Genomic DNA, 11,767 nt, shown 5'->3' with positions numbered 1-11,767 from the left:
TCACATCCAAATGTCTACTTGTTCTAGGGTATCTGTCTCTTAATTCCTATGTCCCTGTCACTATGTTACAATGTCCCTCATTGTACCTGGTTTTTCACCTTGCCTATCCTTATGTCTTTGTTTCCTAGCCTGATCCCTATCTCTTTGCTTATCAAGTGTCTGAGTACCCATGTCTTTGTCTCTGAATCTGTGAACATGAGTCTATCTATGCACTTGTCTCACTCTTAGCGTGTCTTCTGCCTACGTCCTTATCTTTTTCACCAAGTCTGGGCCTGTGTAATATCCTTGTTTCTACATCCTTGTATTGTCTCTATTCCTGTGTTTCTGTGTTCTCCTCCCACCCCCCCTATGTCTGCAAGTCAGCATGTTAGTGTAACTCTGTGTTTCTACTTGTCTGTCCTTCATATCTTGGACTGTGGTCCTGACCAGTGTCTCTCTGGTAACCTGTGTCCCTGTGTCTCTGTGTGTCTTGATTCCTCTGCTACTGTGCTTGGATCTTTGTATATATCTATCTTTTAGTTTGTATGTTTTTGTGTCTCCAGATTGGTTATTGTCTGTCTGTACCTGAGTGACTTTGTTTTTGTCTCCTTGCCTCTTTGTAACAGGGACAGTAACTCAAAACCATGAAGACACAGAGACCCAGCAAGAGAACATCTCCTTTTTCTCTGAGTTTATGTCCTCGATGTTACCACTTTGGCTCCCTGTCTCCTTCTTTGTATGTCTGTGTGTCTTGATGTCCGTGTTTCTTCATTTTTGGAAACACTGTGCCTTGTGTTTCCATAAGTCTTTTTCTCTCTGTCTCTCCATCCATGTCTGTGACCTTGTTGTTGTCTTTCTGGATGCAATCATGTGTCTTTGGTAGTGAGTATATATACATGTGTGTCTACTGCTGGGTCATGGGATCCTTTTCTGTTCATTCATTCATTCAGCAAACATTTACTAAGCACCTGTTATGTACTGGGGATACATAGATGATTCAGAAAAGGTTCTTGCTCTCAAATAGCACACAGTCTAAGTCAGGGATCCACATAAGTAAATAGATAATTACCACACAGTATGATAAGTGCTGTGAGCTTGGAGAGGGTGGGGTGGGTTGTGGGAATACAGAGGAAAGGACAAAACTCAATCTAGGGGAGAGGTCAGGGAAGGCCTCCTAGAGGAGGTGACAACTAGGACTTAAAGGATTAATTAAATGTACCTATATGAAGCAAAGGAAAATTGTCCTATGCATAAGGAAAAGCACATGTAAAGGTCCAGCAGTAGGAGAGAGAAAGGCTTGTTAGGGAAACCTGAAAACCTTAAATATGCCATGAGAGCTAGGGAAGATTGTGAGCAGAACTGTGACTCAGTCAGTTTTTTGTTTTAAGACTTCTGGGGCTGGAGAGGAGCATGGATTTGAAGGGAGTAGAGACTGGAGACAAGAAAGAATACGAAGAAGCAAGAGTCCCTAAGCCTCTAGACTCACAAGTCTACATGTCTATTTACTTGTTGCACTCTTGTGTATGTGTCCCTTAGCACACATGTGAGTGTATATGTGTTCCTCTGTGTGCTTCTATGTTACTAGGTCTTTGTCCTTGGCTCACTCCATGTCCTGGTCTTTGAATCTTCTAAATTCCGGTCTCCTGGCTTTGGAGTTCAGGAACCATCACAGGACATAGGTGAGGTAGGGGTGGCCAAGCAGCTGCTCTACATGAGAGCGCTTCACCAGCCAGCAGGGAGCCCAGCGGGGTAGCAGCCTTGGTGAGTCCTTCATCAGCCTCTTGCGTAGAACCACAGGCACATCTGGGCCATGGTGCCTCTGCAGGCATGGCCCCATAGGCCCTGTCACCAGTCGGAGGTCTGCATGCTGGAATTGCCCTGAGGGAGAGAGATGCAGGGCTGGTCAGGGCAGAGACCCAAGCCCCTGCTCAGAGCGCTGCCAGGAGCCTAAAGTAAGAAATCCAGAAGGAAATGTGGGAAAGAGGAGGGACAGCAAAGGACTAGAGGGGAGAAGAGGCTGAGCACTGTGGGAAATGTGCAAGATTCAGATGGGAAAGAAATGTAGTATGGAAGTAGGGAGCCAAAGTGGATGAGATAGAAGAGGAAGGGGGACAGCCAGGCCTGAAGGAGAAGACAGATTGGAGGGAAGGACAGGAGTGGAGTGGGGAGGTCCAAAGGAGGTGAAAATATCTGGTCAACCCTCTGTCACTTCCCAGACACTTTGGTTTTGGCCTCTGCCTCTGGTTTTGCCAGTATCTACTCACCTATGGTCTACTGGCTTCCTGCAATCCACCTTCACAGAAGCCTCCAGAGGGATCTTTGCAATACCCAGGTCTAACTGTGTCTTTCCTCTGCTTATAACCTTTAATGACTCCTTGCTGCTCTCAATATGAAGCCAAATTCCTCATCCTGGCATTCAGCTCTGACCAATCAAGCTCCATCTCCTACAACCTCTATTCTTTTCCTCCACACTTTTGCTCATAGATTTCCATTTCAATTTCGGACTCAGCATAGGTGGAATTCCCTTCTCCAGGAGGTCTTTCTTGAGCTCCAAGGCCTGGAAAGATCCCTCATTTTGCATTTCTCTAGCTTCCTAGGCTGTTTTCTGTCTAGCAATAATTCTTCCCTGTGATCACTATCCATGTCTGTGTCTGTTCTCTCCCCAGACCAGGAGCTCCCTAGGGCAGAGTCTGGCTCTGGTTCCTCTTCATGTTGGGAGTATAGATGTCTTTCACCCTTGAGGGATCTTTCTTGGGACTGGTGCTGCCTAACCCCTCTCAGCCTCAGCAGCACTTACCCATCAGGCCATGGGCCAGGGGGCTGAGGCCTGAGCCATTGGCCACATAGAACCCCAGGTGGGGCAGTTGCAGGGTGCTGGGGTGTCTGTAGCGGTGCCGGAGGATGAGGAACTCAAGGTGGGGCCCAAGGTGGAGGGTGAGGCGAGTTGCAGCAGCCACACGGAGCTGCAGTCGGGGCCTCTTCAGCAGGGCAGGTTGGTCCCATGACAGGCGCAAGGTACTCTCTCCCTGCACAGATATGGAACTGCGGCTGATGGTGATAGTGTACGCCCAAGGTTTGTCTGTAGTGACTGTGATGATCTGGAAGTAGGTACGGATCTGATCCTCGTGGTTTGGCCTTGGTGGTGCTCCAAGCAGTTTCCCACTCACATGCAGCCCTGGAGAGAGGGGAGAACGGACTTGGAGCAGGGACTTTCACATGATCATTCACATGGTCACCCACAGCATGGGCAGATCAAGTAGAGCAGATTTGTGGCTAGAGGGCTAGATCTTGAGACAAAATGCTTCCACCATGATCCACCCAGCTGCTCCTTCGATGGGGGCATGTAGTATGTGTACACATACTCAACCCAGTGTGGCTGTTTGCATGTATATGTGTGTGCTTGTCTCTGAGTGTGTAAATGTGTATGTGTTTGGTTATGTTCATATGAGTATCTCTGAGCATATATCAGTGCATCTGCATGTTTGGAAAAGGTGGTTGTATGTTTTTGTGAGTGCCTTTGGATATGTTGGTGTTATATGTCTTGGTGCAATAGTGTATGTTGTGTGCCTCTGGTTGTGTGTTGGTATGCACTGATGTGTATCTGGGGTGTCAATGTGTGTACATCTGGATGTGTGTTGGAGTGTGTCTTGGTGGGTATGTGTGTTTCATATGATTAGAGTGGCAGAATATATGTGCTGCCTATCTGTGTTGAATTCCTGGGGACTGGGATAAATCTGGGGGTATCAGTGCTTGCACGTCTGTGTTGATATCCATGTTATTGAGTATGTCTGGGCATGTACTGTGTGTCAAGGTTCATATTTGTGGGTGTGAGAAGTGTCAAAATATGTGTCTTCAGGTGTATATAAGGAGTCTTTAAAAAGTTCGTGAAAATGAATATTATGAAAAAAACTATGCATGGATTTCAAATTCTTTGCTTGAAGACAAACTCATGCTAATTTGTTATAACATGTCTGAATTGGATCTGGTTTGCGGCACTAAGAAAGATAAGACAATGGCTTGAAAAGAGTCCCTATCAGAACAACGTGAATTCTGCTAAAAGAACAAACAACAAATTTATGGTGAATCTTAGGTGAAAGAATGTGCAATCACTGGTGCTTTATAAAAAGTTTATGGGGACAATGCCCCAAAGAAAGCAGCAGTTTACTAACGAATAACTCATTTTAAGAAGGGATGAGAAAACGTTGAAGACAAAGCTTGCAGTGGCAGACCATCCACATTAATTTGCAGAGAAAAAGCTAAGCTTATTCATGGCCTAACTGAAGAGGGCCAATGATTAACAACACAAACAATAACCAACACCACAGACATCTCAACTGGTTCAGCTTACACAATTCTGATTAAAAAATGGAACAAACTTTCCACTTGATGGGTGCCAAAAATGTTGAACCCGGATCAGCTGCAGACAAGAGCAGAGCTTTCAATGGAAATTTTAAAGAAGTGGGATCAAGATTCTGAAGCATTTCCTCAGAGTTGTTACGGGAGATGAAACATGGTTTTACTTACATGATCCTGAAGTCAAAGCACAATCAAAGCAATGGCTGTCAAAAGGTAAAAGCAGTCTGGTCAAAGCAAAAGCAGACCAGTAAAGAGCAAAGATCATGACATTTTTGGGGGATGTTCAAGGCATTTTGCCATTGACTTTGGAAGGACCAAAGGATGATAACAAATGATTACTATGAGAGTCTTTTGAGAAAGTTAGTCAAAGTTTTAGCAAAAAAAAGGGCCAGGAAATCTTTACCAGAGATTCCTTCTCTGTCATGATAATGCTCTTACTCATTTCTCTCATCAAATAAGAGCAATTTTATGAGGGTTTCTTTGGGAAATAATTACAGTCTTGATTTAGCTCATTCATACTTTCTTTTGTTTCTTAATTTAAAAAAATCTTTAAAGGGTACCCATTTTCCTCTTGTTAATAATGTAAAAAAAGACTGCATTGACATGGCTAAATTCCCAGGACCCGCGGTTCTTTAGAGATGGACTCAATGGCTGGTATCATTGCTTAGAAATGTGTCTGGAACTTGATAGAGCTTATGTTGAAATATTTTTTATTTTCATTTTTAATTCCATTTTCCCACAAACTTTTTGAAGTCTCCTTGTATTTATGTAAGTTTACTGTTGCCCTTGTGTGTGTGTGTGTGTGTGTGTGTGTGTGTGTGTGTATCTGTGAGGGTCTTGGTGTTTGCCCGAGTATATTTGTGTGCTACTATATGTTAGTGAGGTGCACTATGTCTGGAGTATTTGCCCACAAATGTTTGGGGGTGACTATATCTGGCTGTGGTGTTGTATGAGGATGGAGTACTTGGGGCTCTCACCTGCCTTTGAATCCTCTATGAGCTGCAGTAGGTCCCCTGGACGCCCGTCCAGTGTGAAGCAGATTCTGTCTTCTGAGTGTGGGATGTGGATCATAAAGTGAGGGTCCCCATCCACTGCAAGGGAGGAGATACAACTTTAAAGTTATGACCCTGGAAGGAATGGGATGGAGGAGAGGGCAAGGGAAAAGGCCATGTCTATTTTCCCAGTGAGAGTCCAGCCCCAGTCCCAGTGCACAAGCTGTCCTGTACACAAGCACGAGGGTCATGGGAGTGGCTGGCTTACCTGAGGAAGAGAAGGTGAAGATGCTTGGCAATGTGCCTGCAAAGGAGAGAGGGACTGTGTTGTTGAGGGATTGATCTATCACATTCCTAGGAGCTCTGGGACCTCTTCCCAGATAAGGGTCAAATTCCTGGGTTCAGCATTAAGGCTTTACTGAAATCTATCCCTGGCCCAGTCTTTTCTTTATGCTCCAGCCCAACCAAACTATTCTTATGAGTATCCTGCTTTCTCTTCCTTGTGATCCTTTGCTCCTATTTTTCCTGCCACCCATAATGTTTTTCTTTCCCTTAAATACAAAGGACTGATTCGCAGTTACCATTTAAGGCCAGTTCAGATACTATTTTTTCTTACTCTCTGCCTGTGGTAAGTAGAATTCCAAGATGATCCCCAAGATCCCTTGGTGTACACGACCTTGTAAAATCCCCAGAGCTGTGAATATGATATCATTCCCAGAAATAGGTTATGATATATGGCCCTGTTGACCTCAAGAAAGAGAGACTATCAAAGTGGGCTGGGACCTCTAGACACAGATCAAATGAACCCTTTAAATCTGGATCTAGAGGTCAGAGACAGAGGATTCAGAAAGATTTGAGGTGTGAGAAGGGTTTGACAGGAGGGGGATGCTCCATGGTTGTCTTTGAAGATGGAGGGATACCAAATGGCAAGAGATGCAGGATACCTCTAGGTTCTGAGAGTGGCCTCAGGTGGCCTCTAGTATCTGAGAGCAAGCCCCAACCAACAGCCACCAAGGAAACAGGGACCTCAGTCCCAGAAACTTAAAGAACTGAATTCTGCCAGCAAGGTGAATATGAATGTATGGAAGAAGTCAAGTTTGACAGACACCTTGATTTCAGCCCCTGAGCAGAGAATACAACTAATCTGTGTCTAGGCCTCTGACCCACTGAACTGTGAGATAATTAATGGGTATTGTTTTAAGCTGTTAAATTTGTGGTAATTTGTTACACAGCAATAGAACTAATACATTGTTCTGCCTCCTCCCTGCTCCCATAATGTCATTGAGAATAGTAGCTGAATGAAAATGAATATCTAGGGGATCTTTTCCAGGGGAGCTCCTTGCTCACCTTCTGCTAGTCCCACAGAACTTCCCTGAGAGTCCATGTTTCCTCCAGGTCTCCCCAGGATCTGCTCAGAATCACCATCCCAATGTGGACTTCCTGCCAAGCACAAGAGAAATAAGAGAATCCTTCACACTCCTAGGGCAGAGATGCTCTGGGCCCACCAACAAGCTGAACTTCTTTCTGACCAGAAGAACCTTCACTGGCTTCCCAGACTAATCTGATCATCTCCAGAACTGGGACTTATGCTCTGCACAATCTCTTAGTCTTTAAAGCTAAGATATGCTTAAAGTTCTTCCTCATAGCATTTGTATATTACTCATATCATTTGTTCAGTCATTTCTTTTAGCACTACTTAGACGCCAGGGATATGGTAGTGAAAAAGACAGACATGGTTGACCTAGTGAAGCTCATAATTTACTGGGAGTGGGAGACATGAATGAAGTCATAATTAAAAATTGGTGATAAATGATATCAGAAAATGTAGTGGCATGACTGAGGGAAGAAGTTGCAGAGACTTGAAGTAGCTTTCCTGTTGAGAGTGGGTAAGGAGTTCTGAGCTGGGAGCTAAAGCATGAGCTGGAGTTTGAGGGACAAATGGAAGGGATGGGGGTGACAGGAAGAAGCAGGGCAAGGCAGGGTGAAGCAGATTAGGTGATTATCAAGCAGAGGAAGAAGCTTGAAAGAAGTCCCTGAGTGAAGGTGAAGGAGGGTACCCATTAAAGGAGCAGAGTAAGACCAGTAGGCCTGGAGTTCAAAGAGTGGATGGGAGAGTGGAAGAAGGTGAGGTCATAGAGGAAAAGGGATATGGGACAGATCATGTAGGGCCTTGGAGGCCATGAAGAGGACTATGGACCCCTTTGTAAGTGTGATGAAAAATCCTTGAGGGATATTGAGTAAGGAAGGGGCATGAAGTGATTTTTTCTTTAAAAGATCTCTTTGGCTGTTGGGAAAGGTCGGTCAGTAACAGGACTGGAGAGGGAGACCAGAGAGGAGACTGGAACGGTTTTCTATGTGAGATACACTGGTGGTCTGCCCTAAGATAGTGGCACTTGTGATGGTGAGAAGTGGATGGATTTGGAAAATATGTTAGAACTAACATTGTCAGAAATTGAGAATAGAAGGTACATGGGAGGTGGTGGTGTGGGAGAGAGGTGTGTCAAAGATGTCATGCCCAAATATGCATCCTGGTGGCTTACTGGCACCCTCAACTGATCTTAATTCATCTCAGGAAATGTCACTCCTTCTCTTGGGAAGGCAGAGTAGTGGAGTGGTGAATTACATTGATTCTGGGATCAGATTGTATGAGTTTATAACTCTGACTACCTGTGTGATATTGAACAAGTGCTTCATCTCTCTATGTGTCATTTTCCCCATGTGTAAAATGTAGCTATGAACACTTTCTTGTGAGGATTAAATGAGAGACTACAAGTACAATATGTAGAGCAAAACCTGCACATAGGAAGAGCTCACAAATGTTAACTGTTATTATTTCAAAGTCTTTGGGAAACTTAAAGATAATTTTCATAATCTTTCCCAATTTTTCCACCTCTCTCATTAAGCAAGGCAATTTTCAGAGCACAGAAAAGTCAATGAGACCTACCTTATCCACTGATGCTCCAATTTATATGACTCCACCCCTCCCCTGCTTGGGAAGCATCAGCAATTCTCTTCTCCAACAAAACAAATGTCAAATCTATAGCTTGGTCACTTTGTTTCTGTTCAGCCTTCCCAGCATTAACATCCCGCCTCTCACAAACCTTTTAATTCAGTGCCTATGTATCAAGGCCCAGAGAAGTTAATTAACTGGTCCAAAGTTCCAAAGCAAGCAAGCCTGCGGCTGTCCTATCACCAGAGTCTGTGCAAGTCTTGTAGACTCCCAGTTCTGGTGCTGTTCATTCATACCATCCCCTAATGACCTGACCTCTTGCCCATGGCACTCACCATCTTTGTCTGGAGTGAGGAAGGTATAGAAGGCTGGTGAGTTCAAGGACTCCACAAACTCGGACTCCACCTTTGACTCAGACAGCAGTTTTAGCTCCCCAGGGAGAAGGAGGAGACTGATGGCCTCAGGGAGGTTGCTGGAAGGCAGCAAGATTGGCAGGTTTGGAGGGCTGCCTTCTGGCGTAGGCCTGGAGCTGTTGGGTAAACTCATTGTTGGGACTTCTGGCCCAGATGACCCCAGAATTTGCCTGGTGCTCTGAGGCCCCAGCAGCTGGTCATGCTGATTCCAGGGCCTTCCAGGAGGCAGGGTGGGGGTAAAAGGAGTGGTGGGGAGAGGTTCTCCAAGGACAGAGGTGGTCGTGGCACTGCTAGAACCTGTGGAACTTGGGTACGGGGATATACTTAGGCTCTGAGGAGGTGGGGGCCCGGGTCTGGCAGGTCTAGGAGACTGCGGAATTTCGTGTGTATGGGGCATTGAGATCCCCGTCTTAGAAAGTGATAGACTTGTGGAAGTTTGCTGTAGTGGGGCACTAGATTTAAGGGGTGATAAGATTTTAGGGATCTTGGGTAAAAGGATCCCAGGTGTGGGGTGTGCCTGGTTGTTTGGGGTCTTGGGAGCAGGAGCCCTAGGTCTGGTGCGTGGTGGGTTTTGGCGAATCTGAAGTGTGGAGACTCTAGGTCTGGGCTGTGGCAGGCCTTTGGGTGACTGTGGTGTGAATACCTCAGGTTGGGGGTGTGGTGAAGCACCAGGTTTAGAATGCAGTGGAGTAACATGTTTTACCATGCTAGATTTGGAGGGGGCTGGGATGCCGAGATTCAGAGGTGGGACCTGCGTCTTGGAATTTGTGGGCAGTACGATATCAGGCTTCTGGTGTGCCGAAGCGCTGGGCTTCAGAGGCAACAGAGCACCAGAGTTTGAGGGCACAAAGACAGCAGGCTTCGTCCTGAGAGTTGGTTGGGTCAAGGTATCAGAATCCTGTTGGGCTGGAGTTTGGGGCTTCGGGTGTTCTGGGCTTGATGGGGTACTCGGGTTCTGTCCCAATGGCTCCAACTCCTTGGAACTGGGCATCTTGGCAGAGACAGTAGCAGTTGAGGATAAGTAGAGCTTTGGTTTCACAGGCATTGATTTGGGGGAGACCTTGGGCACCAAGACAGGCTGGGCTGTGCCCGCCCCTAGTCCATGACTGCTGCTGGGTGAAGGCATGATGGCATCTAGCTCGGCTGTGGTGGGGGTCTGCCTCCTGGCCTCCTCATTGGCCTCCTTGGGCTGCACCATGACTAGTGAAGTCAGAGGTGTGACAAAGTTGTACTCAAGGGACAGGTTGAGGACGGTGGCAGCCAGCAGGCGCCGAGTGGTGGTGTCGCGGGCTTGGAAGCGTGCATCCAGCAGCTGCCCGATGGTGACATAGGCCCAGAGGCGGCGGATGAAGCGGGCCACAACGGGAACTGGCTCCCCCGGGCAACCAAAGGCCTTCTGGCTGCTGTTGGTAGCCTTTTCACTGTGGTGGGCCATGAGAAGCTGACCTTTGGGGCCACGGGCTGCCAAATGGATGCCCAGCTCCTGTTCACCTGGCTGCACCTGGCCTGCCACCACCAGCTCTGAGCCACCAAAGTAGTTAGGAAAAAGGGTCTGAGGGGAGGCTCCAACCAAGCCTCCCAAGTAGTCCAGATGCACATCTGCCAGCAGAGGCATGGAGATGTCCTCATAGAGGCCCTCCAGCTGGAGGGCCGCGTCGGTGTGCTCGTATATACGCCGGGCATCTCCCCGGTTCTCCAGAGACAGGCGACGTAGCAGTGGGAAGTCAGCATCATCCCCAAAGGCCAAGCTGAAAAGGGACACCCTGTGGCCTAGTGCCTGACGGACATTGGAGAGGATCACACTGGGGGTCGTCACGCCGGCTGTGGGCTCCCCATCTGTCAGGAAGATGATAAGAGGGATCCTCCCCACACTGGGGCTCCTCCCAGGCTCCTGGTTGCTATGGTTCAGCACCGAAGCAGCTGCCAGCAGAGCTGCATTGATGTTGGTCCCTAATTGGAGAGCAGACTGTGAGACCCTCTTTTCTGGTAACCTCTACTCCCGTCGCAGGGCACACTGGGCACCTCACCAACCTCCCAAGCTCAGTCACATCCCTTCATCTTTGCTCAGGCTGTGTCTGCTGCTTCTCCTTTCCAACTCCCCTGCCTCCGCCCCAACTCCCCGAGTTCGGACAGACGGGTCCACGTATCCTTGGCTTTTATCACTCCCCGTCTTATACTGTTCTTTGCCTGTTTCCTGGGGGGATGTCTCATCCCCAAGGATAGCAGCCCCACCTTCTTGCTACAGGAGAAGAAAGGGCTGAGTTGACAGGTGGTGGTGTGTGGGTGGGGGGACTTCAGTCATTGCCTGAGAGATCGTTGGTCAAAAACTAGAATCAAGGCAACAGCTTATTCAAATGCCTGGAAATAAATATCTAGAGTATTGACTTAAAGAAAGTTGTAGTAAAGGGTAGGATGCTGAGGTCAAAGAAACATGTGCCTCGAGTTACATGGACAATCAGCTGTTCTCTTCCCACGAGGAAAGGGAGATGGGAGGAGAGCACAGAAGATCAAGGGACAGATTTGTGTAAAATGCAGTCGTGATAGTTCAGACACTGCGAGAGATGAAGAGGATGGGGAAACGAAGAGACCATTTCAAGAATTTCTCACATCACCAAGCCTGCCTATTTGGGTGGGTAGGTCCAACACTTACAGCCATCAGCTTCCATGCGCCCCAGGTAGTCCTTGGCACTGTGGACATTCTGGACGGTGGCCTGGATTGAGCCTCCAGCTTCCCAGACACTAACAGTATCAGAAAAGGAGATGATGTTGAAGTAGTCGCTGGCTCGCAGGTCACTGAGGATCACATTCATGGCCTTTTTAGTCTGCGGGATATGGATGAAACGGAGGGGATGGGACAAGACTTGGGGTCAAGGAGCTTGAAGGGTTCTTTCTTTACAAAGCACTAAGGTCTAAGTGTTGTATGGTTTTAAAATCCTCGGACTCAGCACTCTGTGAATCTAGAATTCTCAGGTGAAAATGCACTGTGGCCGGGCTTGGTGGCTCAGCCTGTAATTCCAAGAATTTGGGAGGCTGAGGTGAGTGGATTGCCTGAGCCCGCGGGTTCGAGACCCGCCTGG

At 47.3% G+C, this 11,767-nt stretch overlaps 1 protein-coding gene across 1 annotated transcript; it reads right to left on the bottom strand.

Annotated features, from left to right (window-relative positions):
- Nucleotides 1-1,645: 1,645 nt before the first annotated feature.
- Nucleotides 1,646-11,512, bottom strand: ITIH6 (inter-alpha-trypsin inhibitor heavy chain family member 6; the record flags this gene model as incomplete). The annotated part of the gene is made up of 7 exons (XM_008053780.1): nucleotides 1,646-1,857; nucleotides 2,777-3,154; nucleotides 5,313-5,426; nucleotides 5,596-5,631; nucleotides 6,675-6,767; nucleotides 8,613-10,640; nucleotides 11,341-11,512. Coding segments are annotated over 7 exons (3,033 nt in total), but the record flags the coding sequence as incomplete, so codon positions are not given.
- Nucleotides 11,513-11,767: the final 255 nt, after the last annotated feature.

This window comes from Carlito syrichta, unplaced genomic scaffold (genome assembly GCF_000164805.1).
Source record: "Carlito syrichta isolate Samal-C Ts95f unplaced genomic scaffold, Tarsius_syrichta-2.0.1 Scaffold288448, whole genome shotgun sequence".
In the NCBI taxonomy this organism is placed as follows: domain Eukaryota; kingdom Metazoa; phylum Chordata; class Mammalia; order Primates; family Tarsiidae; genus Carlito; species Carlito syrichta.
The sequence above is the reverse complement of the archived record's forward strand: the minus strand, read 5'-3'. Positions and strand labels throughout refer to the sequence as shown.